Raw genomic sequence first — 21,315 nt, forward strand, 5'->3', positions numbered from 1 at the left:
AGCATCTGCAAGGGGATTGGTGTACCTTATACAACATGAAGCATACACACACACAAAAAAAAAAAAAAAAAAGGAGAAAAAAAATGAAAAAAGGAAACAAGAAAAGTAACAAAAAAACAAGGAAAAGAAAAAATTAAAACGAGAATTCTTCACGCTTAGAATAAATAAAAGGCAAAGAAACGTGACATAGAAATCACTCCAATCATAACTATGTAATCGGAAAAGAAGAAAAAAAAATTATACGAAAAAAAAAAATTACCCTCTTGTGTAAAGTAACTACGTGGGGAAATGAGTAAGCATTTGTTAATTACGCGCAGCCGTGGCCAAAAGAAAAAAATATAAAGAAAAAATAAAATAAAAAAAATAAAGTGAAAAAAGAAAAAAAAAAAAAAAAAAAAAACGAAAACAAAAACAAAAAGTAAAACCAATGGAGAGACAACACAAGTTCACGTGAATTTAAAAAGAGTCGGAGAAAATAAACATATGGTAAACTCACATTTGCGAATTCAAAAAGGTAAGAAGAAAGTAGACGCCCATGCGGATGATGATGTATCCACGCTGAACCGAATAGGCCGAAAATCAAAACAGAAGATACCTCTCATGGTGCAGCAGATATTCCACCATCCAGTGGAAATAAAAACAAAATAACTTGGGCTTCCACAACAATCCTGCTATAACATGTCTAGGTGCAAGATGGGATGGCGAAAAAAAAGGGATTACCGCGGGTAAAGAATCAGGTTGACATCACGCCCATCCATTGACCCTACGCTGTACTTGTACGTACTGTTACAAACATATAACTTGGGATTGCCTCCTCCGAGGTTATCCCTTCCTTTTCACGAGCACAATTTTTTTCTTAGGCTTGCCAGACGGAGGATCAGCAAACCCTTTAAATAAATCACTCTTCTTCATTTCTGTATATGACATTTCGTTCATACTCTTCCCATAATGAGGCTTATCGTAATTATAATTTTTTCCTCCGGCATCTCTATTTTTGGTTTTCCCGTATAGATATCTGGCGATGTTGGGGTTATCATCCATTTGGTTCTTCACCTCATCCATATCATTCGAGAAGTTGGACGTGGATGCTGCATGAGGAGGGAGAGATACGAAGTATGTTGTGTAAGTCAGATTGCATAGGTGCACGCGGGTTCATTCCTTCGTGTTAGGTTTGTCCACCATAGGAGGGTAACTCCTTTAGGTTCCCTTTTTATATCGACTAAACGGTGGATTAATTTTGCGAAAGAGCATACAAGTGCATGCAGAACACGCGCTACTTACCACTAGTTTCCTTCCTATTCGTATGCACTCTTATTTTTTTTTTCTTCTTCTCGTTTAGGTCATACAAATCTGAGGGGTCAAAAAATAAAATAAAATAAAATAAAAATAAATTAGCAAAAGGGGGGGAGAGTAATGATAGGAATAAGTAGGTCTTCACAAAATGGGAGTGCACACACATGTGTACCCACAAGGCGGCACACCCGGACACAAATATATCACGAATGCTCGAGTCTGGCTCCCTACTTGAGGTCTTCGAATACATCTGGTTGAGATCCAATTCCTCGTCAAAGCTGCTTGTCTGGCTGAGTTCATTCGTGTCCGAATACTTTTCCTGCATGGCCGGATGTGCCTTCTCATTATTTCTAGTTTTTCTAGCAATTTCTCTACTTATCTCCCTCTCCATTTGTCTTTTCATCTCGCGTTCCCGTTCTCTTTCCATTGCTTGTTCTCTTTCCATTTCCCGTTCCCTTTCCCTTTCCCTTTTCCTTTCCATTGCCCGTTCTCTTTCCATTGCCCGTTCTCTTTCCATTGCCCGTTCTCTTTCCATTGCCAGTTCTCTTTCCATTGCCAGTTCTCTTTCCATTTCCCGTTCCCTCTCATTTTTTTCATCCCGATCTGCCTCTTCCTCCGCTTCAGCACTGCTCATGCGCTCCAATCTCTTCCTTCGGGTTTCTACTTTTTTTTTTTTCTTCTTCTTCCGCTCTTCCTCCTTCCTCTTCCTTTCCTCCTCTTTCCTCTTCTGTTCCTTCTCCCACTCATTAATTTTCATCATGTACGACATCTTCCGTTCTAACTTCTCATTCTCGAATAGTTCCTTTTCCTTTTCGAGCTTCATCTTCTCATCCAGAAGCATTTGCTTCTCCTTCTGCTCCCTTAGCATTTTCTGTTTCTTGAATTCCTCTTTTTCTCTCTCCAGCTTTTCTATGTCTTCTTGCAGTTTTTTCTTCTCCTTCTCAAAGTAGTTGTTCGATTTTATTAGCTTTTCGAATTCTAGTTGGTTTTTCTCCTTCACCGATTTGCCCTCCTTCTCTTTCTTCTTCTCTTTTTTTTTTTTTTTTTTCATTTCCTTTGTCTCTACTCTTTTGTCCATTCTACAATCAGTAGAATCAGCAGCTGGGGCGTCCTCCTTCAGGCTCACCACTGGGATATCATTCTCGGGTGCTTCCTTCGTTATTTGGTTACCCCTTCTTTCCTCTTCTGGTGATCGATACACACCTTCTTCAGGTTCATTTTCATTTTTGGTGGAACCCCCTTCTTTCACGTGGGTTAAACTTCCTTGTGACTTTCCCATGGGAGTGTCCTGGCGAGGGTTCTCTTCCTCATTTTTTCTTTCTCCATTTCTGCGACTTCCCTCTTTTTTCACCGCAAGCAACATATTGATTAAGTCAACTGACTTTTTTAGCTTCTTCTTTTTAGAACCTCTGTCTGTGTTTGGTGTGGATTCTATCTGTGCCGCTTCTTCATTGGTGTGGGTGTGCATCAGGTCCAGGTATAGGTCATCCTCCTGAGTGTTCCCTTGTGAAGGAGCCTCTTTGTTTGTTGAACCAATTTTTACGTCTATCTCCCCCAAAGTGTCCTCCTTTAGTGTCTCTTCCAGGTTTTGTTCTGCTAGCGCGTCAGCATCTTCGTGGTTTTCTTTTTGTTTCTTTCTGGCATTCTTTATTTCTGCCTTTCTCTGTGCCTACGAAGTTTGGAGAGGAAAGTACAGGATCATCACAAGGGTGTAAATTCAGCCATTTTTGCAATAACGTTTTGATTTCCCAATCGCGCATCTGTGTTATATACAGATGTGGGAGAAAAACACTTTAGGTTGGAAAAAAAAAAAAAAAAAATAAAATAAATATTTCGTTTTCATAGGCCATGCTTTAGAACCACAGCCTCTGCTGGACCATTCCATTCTACTCACCTTCTCCTTGACGATTTCCATTTTGCGTAACTCCCTCTGCGTTATCTTTACACAGGTGATGATGTAGATATAGGCGGAAATAAAATCTCCGGGAAGGCTATACAAGCAGACAGCTAGTGAAAGACATAGGGATCTATCCCTAGATTCTAAAATAGCTAGTGTGCTAATAAGTTTATCCGAAATGAACTTAGATTTACACGTGTTAAAATGGTATGGAAATCCAAGAAGCCTATGGCTCTGTGGAACTTTATAATAGAGTGCTTTTTTCCAGTCTTCAATTTTTAGTTTAGCTAGTAGTGCGTCTTCTTTTCGGGACGTATTCAATTGGTGCAGTAACTCTAACCCGACTTGCAAAAATAGCTCTAAAGTCTCATCTCGGTTCCATCTAGTGGACAAGTTCCGAGAAGCTCTATAAATATTTATATTTTTTTCAATATTTCCCCGAAGTTCTTTTGCTAGCCTATCCAATTCCATATCTTCTATCTTGTGCGAATAATTCTTTATGGTGAAGCAGGGTTGTATGCTGTAATCAATGGAAGAGAAGGGAAACCATAAGTCTACCTTCCAGTAGTCGTACCAAATATTTAAAGGATTCGGATCTTGTAAATTAAGAAAAATATTTTTATTGTTAAAAATTAGATCAATAGTTTTGTATGGAATAGATGGTCCCCCGATAGGAATATCAGTTACTCTGTTATTAAAGAGTTCTTTAATTTGTCTTTTTGTTTCTTCTTTTATTTTATTAACATCATTTGTATTGATTCCATTTTTTTGCAAAAAACCATGTCGTAAGTGGGATTTATACTTTGACTCACATAACTTTATTTCCAAACTTTTTAATTTGTTCACATCACTAAATCTTTTTTTTAAGGTATATACATTTCCTGTAGTCGTTTCCCAAAATTTGATTATTCCATAATTTTTCTCCTCATTGTATTCGAAGGTTGAGACCCATGCATGCTTTTGATTATCCCACAGGGTTCCAAAGCAGACAAATGATATAACTGGGATGCCTAAAAATAAACTACAGAGTAGTAGACTATGATCTAGGGCATTTCCCCCTTTTAACTGTAGTGTAAAATCTGGTGTAAAAGCGATATTATCCTTCTTATGGATAAAAGGTATACATCTGACATAATGAAAAATAGCATTTGTGGATTCTGCACCATAGGGAGATTTAACACTTGTAATTAGGGTTGGAAGAAAGTGACTTTCTTTTCTTTGATTTAATAATTCGTAATTAAAAAAACGCTTGGTCTTATATATATCAGTACATCCTTCTGGAATTCCTTTAATCGTTTTAAGTACCTGAAAATATAGTGCTTTCAGTTTATCGTACTTTTCCGCCAACCTCCTTGGGAAATTTTTTGTCGTATTAAAAATGGGTGGAGCCACCACAGGATTATATTCTCTGTTATTTTCATTTTCACCGTTAATTAACATATCTGGATATGTCCATACGCTAAAATGTATGTTTGAAATTCTTTGATCATCATGGAGGAAGAGTAATTTCTTACACCCTCTGTAGACTACTGTGTCGTATGGCGTCTTGACGTTTGTCTCCAAATCGATGTGTTCCAGTCTGCTCTTCTTCCTTTTAGCATTTTTTTCGTTAAAAAATATTTCATAGGGAGTTATGGATACTCCTCCCACGTATACAATGTCGTCTGCTTTCCCCCAAACATCAATATAGATACGCCCCTTTTTGCTAAAATTTTGGTAATTCACTTGGCTTTTGTGATTGAATCTTAGCGGGATGGCTACTTGGCTGTCATAATTAGGTGATAGCGTTTTCTTTACGGATCGTGTTCTCCTACTCGTTTCGTCGAAGGAAACTTCCACGTAGGTATCCAATTCTTTTACGTTGTCGAGAGTTACTATCTGGTCGATGTTAAATATGTGTATTATTAGATAGGCGTAGCGACAATCGAGGTGGTAAATATCTCCCATTTGTCTGTACCGAGGAACTCTTCCTATTATTACTTTTCCATCCACCGTTCCGAATTTCCACTCTTCCAATTTCCTCTCCCAACCTTCGTACTTGGCTTCTTCAATCAACCAGGGGGGTGCCTCCAGTTGGTGTGTAACGTATGGGTAATCCACGACTCCTTTAAGAGGTATTTGACACGTTCCTATTTCTCGGTTGCTCTTAGGTGCGGACATATCCTCGACTTTTATCTAAGAGGGGAGGGAGAGAAGGGAAATATGAAAAGTTAGAATGCTCCTCAATTCAGCGCGTAATTACACCACATCCTTCCACGCGATAACTTACGTTCAGATAGGACATGTCTATATCCCGAAGAGTGCCACGGAAGTACATCTCTCCTAGGTTCTCCCAAATAGGAAAGCAAATGGCCTTCTGCTCCATGGAGACCAAATTTAATCCTTCATGACCCTTGGGAGTGTGCGTCAAGGTGATTGTAACTCTGGGATTTGGTAGATCCACATTGTTCATGTTTTTGTATGAGACTTGTTCGTTCTCCTCAGCATATTGCATCAAACTGACATTCCGGAAGAACAGATTTTCTAAATTTCTTGCCAATCGGTCATCCTTATATTTGGTACCCGTCTTGTTGTGCTCACTATTTTTATTGTTTCGTTCGGAGTCTTCCGACAAACCACTATTGAAAGAGGAATTCATGCCGATACCATAATCTGTGTCTTTATTTTCGATTTTTCTTTTTTTTTTTTTATTTAACTTTTTCACTTTTACACAGGTTCCTCCTTTACCTTTAGGAAAGAAATGACAACGTCCATTTTTATTAAACCGTTTACCTAGTTTATCTGGATCGTCCTCCACGTACTTTAAGCTCTTAGCTTGTATGTACGTATAGGAGAGCAAATCACTGAATGACCAATTCAGAAATGATAGCTCAAAATCGTACAACTCTTGAAAGTATAGTTGGAAAAAAAGACGACAGCGCTTCACCCGAGTATCCTTCGTATATTTGTACAAAGTCGCTTCATTGTAAATCTGTCCTATTGCAAATGAGAGAAGAGGCTCTTCGTATATACCTTCCAGTTTATTTAAGGTCAGTTGCTTATACTCCCACACCTTTATTCTTAGCTTTTCATTTTCGAGGTCAAGGTACGATCCTCTATACTCAAAGACACTCCTAAAATTCATGTTCTTCTTCTGCTCTGCTGCAACGTTAGACACCACGTGGGTCCTCAGCAGATTCTTCGTCTTTCCTTTTGCGTAGATTTTCATGCTGGATCCTCTCTGCGGTAAGGTGAGAGGGGGGGGTACCAATGGGGATGATCAATTGGACAAGTAATGATATAAGGAATACGCGAGAACACAAGAAGAGGGTGTACCTCCAACTTGATAAATACATGGAAACACTATCCATGTAGCACACCTATCTCCCTTTTGTGGAAGACTTACCTGTATGCGACACTCTTCTCGGTTGCCTCCAAAATCAAAATCGACAAAAGCATTAAAATCACTGTTCATATAATTCTGGATTTGTAAATCCCAAAGAATAACTTTCCACCTCCTGGGATACCCCCAGTGCTTTTTCAAGTCATCCGTATCTCCCCTTTCTTCTTGTGGAGCCTTTAACACCTTGAGGAACTCCTCATATGTGTACTGTGGCGCTCCTAGCATTTCATCGAAGAACGCTTTATCTTCTGCTCCTTCTAAGGAGGGATCCCCCGCTATTGGCGCGTTCGCCTCTGGGTTCTCGTTCGTCTCCGCCTTCTTCGCTTCATCCTTTTCCGCTCCGCTATTGTTTAGGTTTACGATATTTTTGAATTTGTCTAGCATCATATTGAGCGATTGGGAAATGGATGCCAGACTAGCGGTAGTTCCCTTTGTTTGTCCTTCGTCCTCTTCCCTTTTCCCTTAGGGCCTCTTCACTGCTTCGCATCCTTCTCCCCTACTACCCCGTCCATGAAGGGTATCCCTGAGGAGGTTCAAAAAGTTAGTACGTCCAATGTAATTAAAAAGCTTTTGAAAAACGCCAGTCAGTTTAAGGGGCAATTATATTCTCTCCGTTAATACATGGTTTGGATGTATGTTTTAGTGTATGTCTCGTTGTGAAGGAGATGGGGATGAAATCTAGTTCTATCTAAGTGCAGGTGAAGGGGTAGGGTGCTATAACGGCAACTTGTGGGAATCCCTTCACTTGTCCAGTACCAGTCTTTCTTTTCCCTACCTTACGTGAAAAGCTAATGTTACTGCCTAACAGAATGAGTGTGCCTATATAATACGTGCCCATGTAATGCGTGTCGAGAAAATTGCTCGTGTGTACTTCTACAAGCATTTAATGGCGCATCCTTACTTGCACAAATATTTTGGCCCCTTTTTATTTTTCAACTTTTTACAAGGGGTTATTGTTGTAATAGGGCAGCTTGTCTGGGGTGGGAAAATGAAGAAAAGTATTTTTTTTTTTTTTTTTTTTTCTCTTGCATTTCTTCCCTTTGCAGCATATCCTGATTGTGATTTTCCCTCCCCCCCTCCTTTTGATAAAGGATGATAAGTGCATACACAATGGTGCCCTAAAATCAAATGTTTACAGGTGACATGTTTTTCTTTATACATTGGTGAATTGTGCAAATGGGGGAGGGGGATGCCTGTGATGTTCGCATTTGGCAAGTTGGGTAAGGGCTGAGTTATGTACGAATTTTCCCGTTGTACAGAAGAGGGGGAAGAGAAAAGTTGTGCAGGCAGCACGAAGAGAACGCAGAGGTAACGTGATAATGCAGTAGCTATGCTATGATTGCAAAGCAGGTGGAAAATTTACCCCCCTCCCTACTTTGATACAAAGGGAGAGTAAAAAAAGGAGATTTAAAGGCGGTCTGGGTGAGGGGAAAGGTACACAAAATTAGTACTCTGACAGGTGGAAAGAGGAAAGCCGCAAAAGGGATAATACACATACACACACCTGAACGGAGGGGGGGGTGCATAATGTGCAATGGGTAATTTGTATATGTGTACGTCCCTATGCGTCCATGTGCCAGGAATTAATGCTATCGCAGAAAAGATACATACATTACACGCGTGTAGTGATGCGCATATATATATTTTGAAATTTAATAAAAAGGATAAGTTTTTCTTTTTTTTTTTTTTTTTTTTTTTTTTCTTCTCTTTTTTAATAAAGTTTGTGATGTTATTATGCACCTGGGGAGGGGGGAAAAAAAACATAGCCCCGTATAAGGATAAAAGCAGAAGGATGGAAAAAACGAATTCGACAAGGATGCAACGCATGCGGCAGGTGGGTTAGTGGAAATGACCCCGAAGGTAACCACTTATTAGAAGGGGGAAAAAAGGCACACATGGTAGCATAAGGCGAAATGGCGAGGCAAAGGTAACACAAAAAATTAAGCCAAGTGGTGCAAGGAAGATGACACACACACACAAAAAAAAAAAAAAAAAAACACAAACAAAAAAACAAACAAAAAACAAATGAAACTGAATGTAGCATATACACTGGGGGCTTGTACAAACAAAAGGGAGCAAAGACGGCACAGCGTGAAGCGGGTAACCTATCTTTTAACCTTATTTTTCTCGCCTTTTATGTAGTAATACAAATAATAAATGGCGCTCATGGTCACGCCTTCAATCCGGTTGGCATCGTGCAAAGTGCGCGGTCTGAATTTATTCAATTTTTCAATTTCTTCGTTGGACAAGTAGGGAAAGTTAAGCCTACGGGGGGGAGGGGCAGACTAATGGTGATAACGTCGCGATAGGAACACAGGAAGATTTAGCAATGAAATCCGCTTTACCTGTCGTAGGTGACATCAGGCGGGATGACCAAGTCAAAGCTATCCCTAATCTTGTCTACCTCTCTGATCTGTTTAGTCAAGTAGGGAGAGTATTTAACCTCCGCACAGGCAGTTTCCAGGGTGGCACAGTTCAGAAGCAGGTCATAATTCTCGTCAAGAGACAATCCGCAGTGTTTCATTTTATCCATATAAATTGCAATGTTATTTTGTTCAGGCAAAAGTGAGCTTTGTAGTTCATTCCAACCTTGTACCTCCTGTATTTTTTTAAGCAAAATATGGAGAGGGTATTCAACTCCACTTCTGAAAATTGTATATAAGGTATTTATGTTTCCTTTCCGAGAGGTGAATTCTAGATGGGCATTCTTTTTAGCATCAGTTTGAAATGCCTCAACGGAATTCTTTACAAAAATATGCTCTGCATCTGTACCACATGAATCACTTGAATTTTTTTTTTCTCCTTCGTAGGAACTACTCAACTGTAACTTCTTAAAGAGAAAAATGAGTCTATTGACGGAGGCATATTTCTGCCTCAGTATATACATCCTCTCGTCGGATACAATTCCCAACTTATGTGCTATGGGTGTAAGTCTGATGTCGCAGTTGTCTGGTCTCAGGTACAGTCTGTACTCAGCCCTAGAAGTAAACATTCTATAAGGCTCCGTTATACCTTTGTTTATCAAATCGTGAATGAGAACCCCTATATAGCTTTCACTTCTTTTCAAAATTAATTGCTCCTTCCTTTCTTCATCATTACTACGGGAATTTATTGCAGCATTAATTCCTGCGACAATTCCTTGGCAAGCTGCTTCTTCATATCCGGTTGTGCCACAAATTTGTCCCGCGAGAAATAGACCCTTGATATTCTTCGTCTCTAATGTATAATTCAAACACTTTGGATTGACGTAATAATATTCGACATCATAAGCAGGGAAAACAATTTCTGCATTTTCTAATCCTCTGATAGAATTTACAATCTCCTTCTGTGTGTTTATGGGGAAGGCAGAACTTAAACCGTTTGGGTAGATGAGCACGTTGTGAAATCCTTCGGGTTCTAACCAGATTACGTGTTTATTCTTTTCGGAAAATTTTGTTACTTTCTTTGCTATTGAGGGACAGTATCTTGGTCCATTGCCCAGTTTATCGTAGCAATCGAAATCAGGTAACTCGTTCAAATGGGTTCTAACCAACTCGTGGGTTCTTTCATTCGTGTACGTTTTGTAACAGGGTAAGGTTTTGTTCTTATTAATCTTATTGCTGTTTAAGAAGGAGAAATAAAATGGGTTTTCTCTTTCACTATCTTCCCTTTCCAGAGAGGTGAAGTCAATACTACTGATGTGTAACCTCGGCGGCGTTCCCGTCTTCATCCTCTTTATCTCAAACCGATGTTCCCTCAACTGGTTCGAAATACTTTGCGTAGATGATTCCACCAATTGGTCAAAAATGGTCTTGCTCTCTTTTTGTAGCTTGTCATGCGTGGTGTACACTATTCCGTCACTATGGGGGGGGATGCATTTGGCTATAGAACATTCGTGTGGGGGGCTCACCCCAACAGTGCTTATTCCAGTGGGAGACATTTCCCCATTTTGTACCCCCCGTTTCCAGTGCATCCCCCTGGAAATGCGCTTGATCCTCCCCCCGTGGTACTTCTCCTTACCTATGTGACACACGCCACCCAGAAAGGTTCCCGTGGTGAGGACCACACTGTTCGCGTAAAATTCACATGCACATTTATTTTTCACTCCGTAGACGCGCCTTCCACTGAGGGGGGAATCACCACTTGTGCAGTTTTCAATTAACAGGGATTGTACTGTGCTCTCTAAGATGTGCAAATTTTTCGTGTCATGCATATACTCCTTCATGTGATAGTTGTATAAATCTCTATCCGCTTGCGCTCTATGCCCCCTAACAGCTAAGCCTTTTCTTATATTTAATATTTTAAAATGTATACCACTTTTATCTATGGCTTTCCCCATGAGTCCACCTAACGCATCGATTTCTTTAACGAGAATTCCTTTGCCAATTCCTCCTATGGATGGGTTGCAGGACATTTCGCCAATGCTATCTTTACACTGAGTTATTAGTAAAGTTTTCGCTCTCAATTTTGCACTTATGTGACTGGCCTCACAGCCACTGTGTCCTCCCCCTATGACTATAACGTCATACTTCTTGTCTAACTCTTTGCAGTTACATTTTTCGTTCAGCATGTTTACCCGGGGGCAACTTCGGGGAGGAGCGCGCCTATACAGGGAGAAAAAAAAAAAAAAAAAAAAAAAAAAAAAAAAAAAAACGTAACAATGTGAAAGGTGGAGGAAAAACGGGGAATAAAAGGGAAAAGACGCTTCAACCTGATCGTGCTAATTGACATGCCACCCCATGTACGTGGTGGTAATCCATAATCGTTCCGTTATTTGCCTAATTTTGCATTACTTCCGAGAGTGGGGCCATCCCAAAAAGAGGCGTCTATCATCCAAGCGGTATGTTCTACAGGGTGTGGTGAGCTGAACAGCGACTAGCATAACTACATAGCACACCTTCCGTATGACAATTAAAGGGAACGATTTCGTGGACATTTCAAGGAGAGTAGAAATCTCACTCGGTGCAACACGCGGACATTTATAAATTGTGATGTGTTCATAACGGGGTGTAACAAAAAGGGAGAGCGAGAGTCATTTGGGAAATTCCTCCTTCAAGTGCCATTTTAAATTGCCTCCATTTGCCTCAGTTTGGTGTGATTCGGTAAGTAACAATACCGCCGTAAGTATTGGTGGGGGGGGTAATGTTAAAAGGGTAGCTAAACTGTACATACTATGTGCATGGAGGATGAGTAACTAATTAATGAAATGAAAACAAAAATAGAGCTTGACGAATTATAGAATCTGTGTGGCCGCTAACAGCATGATTTCTCTAAGTGCGAGGTTGCCAACTTTTGCGCCTTCCCGGGGAGGCATTCAGATTTGAGCAAACACAGAGGAGTATAGCGGGGTGGAACAAAAAGGAGTAGGCTCACTCTTGCTTTTTTTTTCTTTTTTTTTTTTTTTGCGGTATGCACAAATTAGGGGGAGGGGGAAACTAGCATATGCCATGGTGAACTGTAAATAGCAGAGAGTGCCTTTTCTCCTGAAGGAAGAAGAGAAAAAAAAAAAAAAAAAAAAAAAAAAAAAGCGGCACATATGTAGGTAAAAAATTGTTTGTAAAAATTGTAATACATTCTAGCGAGTTGTTAATTATATATAAATATAGAAATTGTTAATTTATAGCAAAATTTTGAAGATAAAAAAAAAAAAAAAAGAAAAAAAAAAAGAGAGGACCTTTTACATTATTGGTATGGTATATATAATGTCGCCTTTGTTCTTTTGCCCTGCCAATGCAGATGCTTATATTCGTTCACTCGGTTTAATACCGGGATATTAAGAATTCACTTTTTTGTTTTGAGGGGCGTCATGTATCTGAGGTGTTGATGTTGAAGTACCTCACTCAGGTCCATCTACACATGCGTACGTTTAGTTATAAGTTTGAGGAAGCAATTCTATATGCCTGTAACACGGAGAAGTACCGTTTCTATAATGTTTGCCTTTGCCTTTCCTGTGAAAGAGAGGAGATCTCCTTACTGACGATCGACTGATTTAGCCAAGTCGCACGGGGACTAGAAGTTCACGCATATTTATTTGTAGATGCACATATGCCTTCGCGTTATAACTCTACATCTTCGTAAATAGTTTTTTCTAACACAATTGAGGTGTGTTTGCCTATTGGGGAGGCTAAATTTCACCGTATCGTTTGTAGTGCCAAGGTATATACCACCTGTACGCCACATTGGCCGCAGCTGCAGTGAGACAACGTAGGAAAAAAGCCTATCGAAGCGGTGTAAGGAGACAAGCACGTAAGAACTTTACGCAGAACAATCCAACCGACTGATCGACCTGCGTGTAACACAATGAAGAAGGACGCAGGAGACGATAACAAATTGCCGAACAAGGAGATGAACAACTTCCGGCTGATGACCCAGCTGATAGAATTGAAGAAAAACAAAAAGGCCTTCAAAATATGCGAACAGATACTTAAGAAGTATCCGAAAAATGGAGAGACACTGGCAGTGAAGGGATACCTGCTAAATCTTATAGATGAAAAAAATAAAGATGAAGCCTTTAAGCTTATGAAAGAAGGAATAGTGAATAATATATCGAGCAGTTTCTGTTGGTACTTGTATGGATGCCTTTACAAAATATACAAAAATAATGATGAAGCTTTGAAATGTTACCTTAAGGCGGTGAAGCTCAACCGCTATGACTACAAAGCCTTGAAGGAAGCATGTGTCCTTCTGCTATACTTAGGAAAATATGAGCAGTTCAAAGATTTGCGCATAAATGTATATAATGATACTGCCAAGGGGGTAAGAGATAAGGCGATTTTAATTTTCGCGTTTCATCTCCTCAAGCAGTATGAAAAATGTTCCATGATAATTAATCAGGTGGAGGATCAGTTGGGATCAGGAGCAAGTGGTAATCAGGAGACAATGAAGGGTAGCGACTTAACACCCAGTGAAAAGCATGATCTGATAATTTACATGTGTGAAATTATGTTCGAAGGGAAGCTTTACAAGGAGTGCCTAGACTTACTAAAAGCACACGAAGAGGAATTACTCGACAAATTATGGTATAATAAAATCCTCGGTCTGGTGTACCTATACCAGGAGAATTTTCATCAGGCCAATTTACATTTCAGGAAGGCCTTCGAATTGAATTATGAAAATTTAAATATTCTTTTGTTGATTTTGTACACAGAGAAGAGTTACACCCTTGATGGAGGCGGTAACAGTGGACAGCTAAATGACCAATCGAAACAGGAGAAAACACTATCTAGCCTGTTCTTCCTGGATTACAAAAATAAGCACAAAATGGATACACAGGTGAATGTTGAAGGAAATGTAAAGGTATTGCTACATGAATTCATTTTAGATGTATATGGATCCAACAGAAATATGAAGTTCCTATCCAGGAAGGAGAAAAATATCTTCAATGATTATGTGTGCCATAATTGGGGATTTAAAAAGTATGATGTATACACCCTTTGTGAATTCCACAACTTTGTAAATATAAATTCGGTGAAGAAAGAACATTTTATAGAAAACCTACATTTGAAAAATATTGATGAATACATCAACTCGATGAAGGAAAGTGTAGAAAGAGAAAGGAGCAGAATCAGCGAGGGAGATGATGTCTATTCGTATAACATTATCCATTGGTCGGAAAAATTGGGCGTAGACATACAATACTGCTATAAGAAAAAGTTTGAAAAAGGCATGAATATGATTCACTTTTTAAAAATAAAAAATCTGAACATAGAGGAGGAAAACTCCTTGGAAAATTATTTTAGAAATTTGCAAAAAAAGTATAAGCATTCGAATTTGTTAAAAATATTTCCCCTTTATTTTTACAATGAACAAAAATTTTCCGTCCACGTGGAAAAGTTACTCCGCAGTTTATGCTTTCAGAAGTGCTTAACCATTTTCAGCTATTTTAAGCCTTTCTTTACATACAAAAATATTAAAATAATTCTTTTCTTGCTACACAAATATATTGAAAATTATGAGAAGGTGCAGGATATTCCATCCATTAACTGTGGCCCTGCTTCTGGCGAGATCGGAGGGTGCGAAGACTGCTTGGCTAGTGAAGTAGGTCAAGAGGGTGAAGAATCTCTCAGAAAGGAGACCCAAGGATGGACCAAGGAAGCCGGAGAAAAGCGAGAATTCATATCTGAGAATGATAATAAAGAGAATCACATAAATGGCGAGGCGATAAACGAGGAGGCCCACAGCGGTGATGAGAAGATTAACCCAGAAAAAAGAAGAAATGGAGAAACGGAAGAAACCGCCCAAATGAGCAGCGTAAAAAAAGTTATGGACAATTTCCTAGACGAGACGGAAGAAATGAAAAACATCATTGGAATGGCCACTCCATTAGGGGGAGGAGAGAACCCAGAAAAGAAAGAAGAAAATGCAAAAAAAGTCGAAAGGGGTAGTGGAAAAAAAAGCATCGATGAAGGAAAAGAAAAAAAAGAAATAAAACTTGACTTAAAGAAACTCACCCTAACGGAGGAGGAAAGAAAAGAATACTTCATTTTGTGTATTTACTCCTTCATTAGTCAGCTGTATGACTACATAAACTGCGCGAAGGAATCACTAACACTTCTCAAGGACATTTCTAACAAAATCACCTTTAAGAAAAACGAGTCGGTTAAACAAGAACTGGTATTTATAAAAGGGTTAATTTACAAGCGAAACGGAAATTACCTAGAAGCTTACAGGCACCTGGAAGAATGTAGATTAGCAAACATCGGAGATAGGTACATCAACACAAAGACGATTATAACTTGCTTGAAGTGTGGACTGATAAAGGATGCAAAAAAAATGGCCTCCATCTTCACGAACCCGTTGGACAATAATTTCATGAAGAACATTAACGAAACGCAATGCTTCTGGTTGGAGTACAACATCTCGCAAAGCTACTTCAATAATCACCCGAACATTCACCTGGGAAAATACCTCAGTTTGGGGCCCGACAGATTGTACGACTTTGGTGGCGTCCAGGGGGCGGAAAACCAATCTGGATCGGAAAACATAGTGAACGAGGAAAACAAATCGGAAGAAGCAACAAATGGTTCCAAGCACAACCCAAGCGGAGAGAAGCCAAAACTGAATCTGCAAAAAAGTATCCTAGTCGATAACGACATGCTAGGGAGAAACGAATTTAACGACTACAGTAAAGGGCTGCACTACCTGCACATGGGCCACAAGCAGTTCTTAGACATCCAAGAAGACCAAATTTGCTTCTACTATTACACCATCAGAAAATTACTCTACAGATCCTACAGGCACATGCTCTACCTGACAAGTGAAATATTTTCTTGCAGATCATATCGTAAATTTGGCAAGGCCTTAATTAAGGCATTACTACACATACATGATTCTGGATTATTAAAAAAAAATGATTTGAATAAGAAGAATAAAAAAAAGAGTAAAACTACTAGTGTAGCTAATCAGGATGAAAATGATATTTATGAGCATATAAAAAATAATCCTTTGGAAAATGCCATGATATATATGAAAACCTTTCTGTCCCAGCCGAATGTGGATTTGTCTGTGTACAGATTAAAATTCGACATTGAGAGGAGGTCACCTGGTAAGAACCAGCATCGGAAATCACGCATTCAGTTGCATGTGATTCGTTATGTGTCCATTTTAATTTGGGAAATTTTCTGCTACATTGTTTATGACATGTGAAATATAATTTGTTTGCCGCGCAAATGAGGAAAAAAGTACTTTGTTCACATGTTTCTAATTTCTCACTCCTTTTTTTTTACGCAGACAAGGACTACGGATGCATGATCGACACCCTTCTAACGATGAAGTCCATATTTCCACACCATAATTATAACTATAAATTTGGCCCAGCCATTTCGTACTATTTGTGTACAGGTTAGTATATTTCCTCCTTTTGGTAGCCTCTTTTTTTCTTTTTTCTGCGTCGTGACGACAAATTGAATAAGAAAAAAAAAAAAAAAAAAAAAAGAAGAAGAAATAAAAAACACGGAAAAGTGTTTCACCCCAGACATTTTACTTCATCGCAGCAGCAGATACTTTCACCTTCACCTCTTAACAAAAATTTTTTTTTTTTTTTTTGTCCTACTTTTGCAGTCCATTTGGATAGTGTGAGCGAGGAACAAAGGAAAGAAATTTCGAACAAGCTAAATGACCTATTGGGATTGAATCACTCTGAATACAATACTGACTTGTTAAAAGAAGTTAGGAAAAAATATATGGAAGATTTTGTCAAATTTTTCAAGGATCATAAGAAGGGGGACTTGCGTTATTATCAATCAGGTGAGTTGTCATTTTGGTTGTGAGGTCCGATTGACTAAAGAACTTGTGTATCCCCCCCCCCCCTATACATTTCCTTTTATCCATTCCTACACTGGGGGAGAAGCTGAGCTTGGTTATCTATACAGGAGTGGTCCGTAAAAATTGGAGTGTAACATTAATATATGTGTAAATTTTTTCCTGAATATTTTATTTGTAGCCTTAGAAATGTACCTGGATTGTGGCGAAAAGATAGACGAAGGACTTTTGGAAAAGGAAAATATCGACCCCAAGAAGAATAAACTAACGAGGTGTTTTAAATTTCTCCGATTTTTAATTAAATGCCAAAAGATGCACGTAGAGTTGGCTCCCCTGTTGGATCACTTCAAGGTAACTTTTTTTTTTTTTTCTCTTGCTACAATTTTGTCGAACTCATGCGCGTTGCGATTTGGATAGGGTGCGAAATGATGCTATGGGTGTGTGACCGCTGAGTGCTGCACGGAATTAGAACTCCTTTTTGCAAACCATATGCGTGTAAATTTGTGAATCATTTTTTCTTTTTTTTTTTTCTTTTTTCCCCTTCTTCCTTTCCATCACCAGATCTGCTGCAAGGAAGCGTTCCCGCTAGCAACGGCATTCCAGTGAACCCGATAAGGAGTAATAATAGGAAGAACTCGTCGCATGCGAATTCGTGTATTCGACAGACATGGTAAAAAGAGTTAATCTGGAAGAAAAAAAAAATGTTGAATAATGAAGAAGAAAAAAAAAAAAAAAAAAAAAAAAGGAGGGGAAATTTCATACACCAATGCAATTTCCTGTGCTTACCGCATACATTTGTGGCGAAAATTCACATAAGTGCACAGCATTTTCTGGTTAGATCTAACAACTTAAAAAAAAAAAAAAATTGTGTATATCCTCTCACGGTGGCGGGTTCATAGGGTAACGTGTAACGCTCCCATTTTGCTAGGCATATTGCATAGTATAGGCATATATGATGCTTCCCTTTGGTCATCTCCCCTGATAAAGGGGGTTATTGCCCACCATATGGTGAACCAAGCGGATGATGGTACCATTTGCCACTCCTCTGTGTGTATAAGTGGGATATTCACCTCGTTGTAATTCTTCCAAAATGAAAATTCATTTTGTATTTTACCCCCTGTTGGGGCGTTTTAAAAAGGAAATGCTGATAATGGCTCTTCCCCCGTATGTGTGTATATCTTTACATGCCTGTTGGTCATAATTTTTTTTTTTTTTTTTTTTTTTTTTTCCTCCTTTCTTTTACATACTTGCCCTTAGTGGGATTTACGCGTTTTGCCGCTTTTTCATAAGCTTCTCCCTAATTTCCTTAATCTTATCGATAATTTCATTCTTCGATTCGTAAATGCAGCAGAGGTACTTTTCCGCCTTCATCCAGGCGTCGAATTCTGGGGAGTTGGCATTTTTGGGCCAGGGTGTATAATGCAATAGGTAATTTTTGCTATTAGCCCAGACAACGATTTGTTGATACAGATGAGGGAGGAATTCCTTTTCGAAAGACTTAAAGACGATAGCATCGTCCAGAGTTAATCTATGTCTTTCCGATTCCCACAACTTCAATTGCGTAATAACATTAACAGGTATGGAGCTTTTAAAGTTGCTTCTTCCTGGGTGAGCATAGGATTCCAAAAATTTAATTATTTGATTTGCAGTGATGTCGGAGTTATATGCATTTAGCACACTTCTTCTTGTTAAAATTCCTACCACCATGTTAGGTGTCCTCGCTTGTAATTCACATAAATGACTTAAGATGTTTATTTTCAATGTTGAGTTGGTGTAGAGGTAGACTTTGAAGTTGCTCTGTACAATTAACCCCATTTCGAGGTTATTATTTCCATTCATTTTTTTTTCTTGGGATAAGGCAAGGCTAGCTAATTCGTGTGTGAGTTTTGTTTTGTCCATATATTCATGGGTACCACTTATCAGGGGGGATGGTCTTCTCTTCTCCTCTTGTAAGAGGAAATAGTGATGAAAATATTTTTCGCTTATCTTCTTCGCCTCTCCATCATTATGACCATGTCTTCCCATGCCTATGTTGTGTGTGGCCATAACATTGTTGCTGTTACTGGGTAGATGATTGTCTACCCCATCCTCGCCATGAGAGATATACTCGTTGTATGTGTTTTCAGATACCCCCTCCACTGTGAGATTGTTCATCACAGTCACGTAATTCTGTACATTCAAATTATTAATCGTTAGAAGTAACGCGTACGGAGTTACAAAGACATAGTCCTCAGCGCGCTTTAAAAAGAGACCTATGTGTATACCAAAATTTATAAATTCCTTCTGTGCTTTTGTTAAATTATCGAGGTATATGGGATGACTAATAGTGCACTGACTAATGGATAGGATCAGCAATAAGGTTTCTTTCACATACAATTCTGATTTTTTGTGCTCCTTATTTTCTTCCGTCACATAGCACGGGTTTCCACTTCCATCATTTTTTACCTTCTGTTGATGGGTTGTGGGGATTTGGCCGCTATACAAGTCGTTACTTCCACGGCGTTGGGGGTAGGTGCTATTATTCGCATAAGTGGTATAAGTACCGTAATCGCTTTCCCCATCTTGGGCATTCGCAGAATTTCCTCCACCACTACTGGCATCTGCGTTACTATTGGCCTTCTTATATTTGGTCGAAATTTCCCGTGCGACATTTGAGAGGTAGCCATCGTCTACTATGAGCAAATATTCGAGCACTAAGGAAATTATCCTACTTCGTATGTCCTTGAGGAACCATGAGAAAGCTTCTCGACTCATGTTCACTGTCTTGTTACTATTCGCATCATCTTGTAGTATGAAGTTTTTCCTCTTGAGTACTTCGATTAGACTATCACATGGGGTGTACGAAGGGAAGGTTTCCTTCTTTGCACTGGAATAGAAAAATGAATAATCATTATTGTCTTCTTCCAGGTAGCCATTTTCCTCATTTTGCAAGCTCCTATAATATAGATCATTTTGCTTGTATGCATAAACTCCCTTTTTCTTTTTCTTCTTCCTCTTCTTACTGCTATGATGGGTATAATACTGATTTGGACCCAGACTATTCAGATTGTGTGCGCTTCCATTTGGGGGGGCTTCCACAGATTCACTCTGTTTATGGTAGTACCCGTACTGGTCATATTTCTGATCATATTTGACCTCTTCATTTGGATTTGTCTCGTATTTTTCTCCATGGATTTGGTTTGCCTCCTCGGCATTGTGGTCTCCATTGTCTGAGTTATCCCTCTCATCGGAGTCATCATCGTTGTCGTCATCACCGTTGTCGTCATCACCGACAGGTTGGTCGTCTTCCTCATCCTCCTTTCCCGTGGCGTAATTCACCACATTGTGAGCAGTTCCACCATGGACGAAGTAGCCATGAGGTCGGTACTCCTCATCGTCTGTTTGATTTTTTTTCCTTCCTTTCTTCGAAGGGGTGTAACTGGAAGAGGTTGATTTGTCTACATTTTTATTCCTGTTCGGGTCACCCTGATCATCATTTCGGTTGACTGGAAAAGTAGCATGTGGAGGATATACCTCCTGTCTATGCTCCACTGATATGCCATTATTGTAAATCATATAATTGTTCATATGACTTAACTTGGGGGAAGCAATGAAATGGAGCAAATTGTTCCATCTCATGTGTGTATAATTCAGAATTTCTTCCTTCGTTGGATATAAATTATTTTCAAGAAGATTTTTTTCTTTTTCCATTTGCTCCTTAGCGTTATTATTAAATATGGAAATTCTGTCTTCTCTATTTTTATAAATTTTGTTTAGCATTGTATATCTGAATTTTTCATTTATTCTGTACTGATTGTAATTATCCTTTTTCGTTTCGCTCTCTACAAGTATTTTTGCTTCGACCAGATTTTTTATACATTCACTTAATTTCTTTAGAGAGTTTGGATTTATCCACAAGCGCATTGCTCTCTCGGACACCACCTGCTGTATGAATAACAATCTTGAGATAATAATTTGTTCTAACTCGTTTAGCGACTGTAATATTGCCTCATGTGCTAGGGAGTCCTCAAACAGGTAGGTCCATATTTTTTCACTCAGTTCCTTCATGTAGTCATAAATTTCCATATTTTCGATATTTTTCCTTGTCCTCACCATTTTGGCTTCCTTCTCTCTATAAATCTGCTTGTGTTGTCTTGTATTCTATGATTGATTAAGCTTCATGGAGGAGAACGTGGCCCCCGCGTGCCTCCCATGTGAAGTGATAACTTCAGGGATGGGGAGCACCAGCTGGAGTAGCCAAGGGTATGTTTCCGTGGAGCTTTTTTCCTGTGGTACGGTTAGCATGACCGGTGTGACTCCCGTGGCCGCTCGCTCAAGCACCCCTAACTTACTGTACTGGGCTCCCACCCTCCTTCATGGCACTCTTTTTTAAACTACACTGTTGCCACTTTCGGAGGTTGCCTCTGGCCACATTCATTTTTTACTTGCAGTTATCTTTTGGATGTGGAAGTCTCAGTTCGTTAAGCACGTGGCAATACTTACATGCGTAACGCGATGAAGTGAC

General features: G+C 39.2%; 4 protein-coding genes across 4 annotated transcripts; 1 reads left to right on the forward strand and 3 right to left on the reverse strand.

Annotated features, from left to right (window-relative positions):
* Positions 1-822: 822 nt before the first annotated feature.
* Positions 823-6,959, reverse strand: PKNH_1463200 (double C2-like domain-containing protein, putative; the record flags this gene model as incomplete). Its single annotated transcript, XM_039113694.1, has 6 exons — positions 823-1,088; positions 1,282-1,350; positions 1,525-2,962; positions 3,188-5,365; positions 5,460-6,410; positions 6,576-6,959. The coding sequence occupies 6 exons, from the start codon at positions 6,957-6,959 to the stop codon at positions 823-825; spliced, it is 5,286 nt and encodes a 1,761-aa protein (XP_038970062.1).
* A 1,718-nt stretch (positions 6,960-8,677) lies between these two features.
* On the reverse strand, positions 8,678-11,487 carry PKNH_1463300 (Glucose inhibited division protein A-like; the record flags this gene model as incomplete). The annotated part of the gene is made up of 3 exons (XM_002262476.1): positions 8,678-8,837; positions 8,918-11,155; positions 11,345-11,487. The coding sequence occupies 3 exons, from the start codon at positions 11,485-11,487 to the stop codon at positions 8,678-8,680; spliced, it is 2,541 nt and encodes an 846-aa protein (XP_002262512.1).
* A 1,364-nt stretch (positions 11,488-12,851) lies between these two features.
* Positions 12,852-17,417, forward strand: PKNH_1463400 (uncharacterized protein; the record flags this gene model as incomplete). Its single annotated transcript, XM_002262477.1, has 5 exons — positions 12,852-16,095; positions 16,281-16,391; positions 16,611-16,796; positions 16,993-17,162; positions 17,373-17,417. 5 exons carry the CDS (start codon positions 12,852-12,854, stop codon positions 17,415-17,417), a joined length of 3,756 nt encoding a protein of 1,251 aa, XP_002262513.1.
* Positions 17,418-18,074: 657 nt separating this feature from the next.
* On the reverse strand, positions 18,075-20,906 carry PKNH_1463500 (uncharacterized protein; the record flags this gene model as incomplete). The annotated part of the gene is made up of 1 exon (XM_002262478.1): positions 18,075-20,906. One exon carries the CDS (start codon positions 20,904-20,906, stop codon positions 18,075-18,077), a length of 2,832 nt encoding a protein of 943 aa, XP_002262514.1.
* Positions 20,907-21,315: the final 409 nt, after the last annotated feature.

The sequence above is a fragment of the Plasmodium knowlesi genome (genome assembly GCF_000006355.2).
Source record: "Plasmodium knowlesi strain H genome assembly, chromosome: 14".
In the NCBI taxonomy this organism is placed as follows: domain Eukaryota; phylum Apicomplexa; class Aconoidasida; order Haemosporida; family Plasmodiidae; genus Plasmodium; species Plasmodium knowlesi.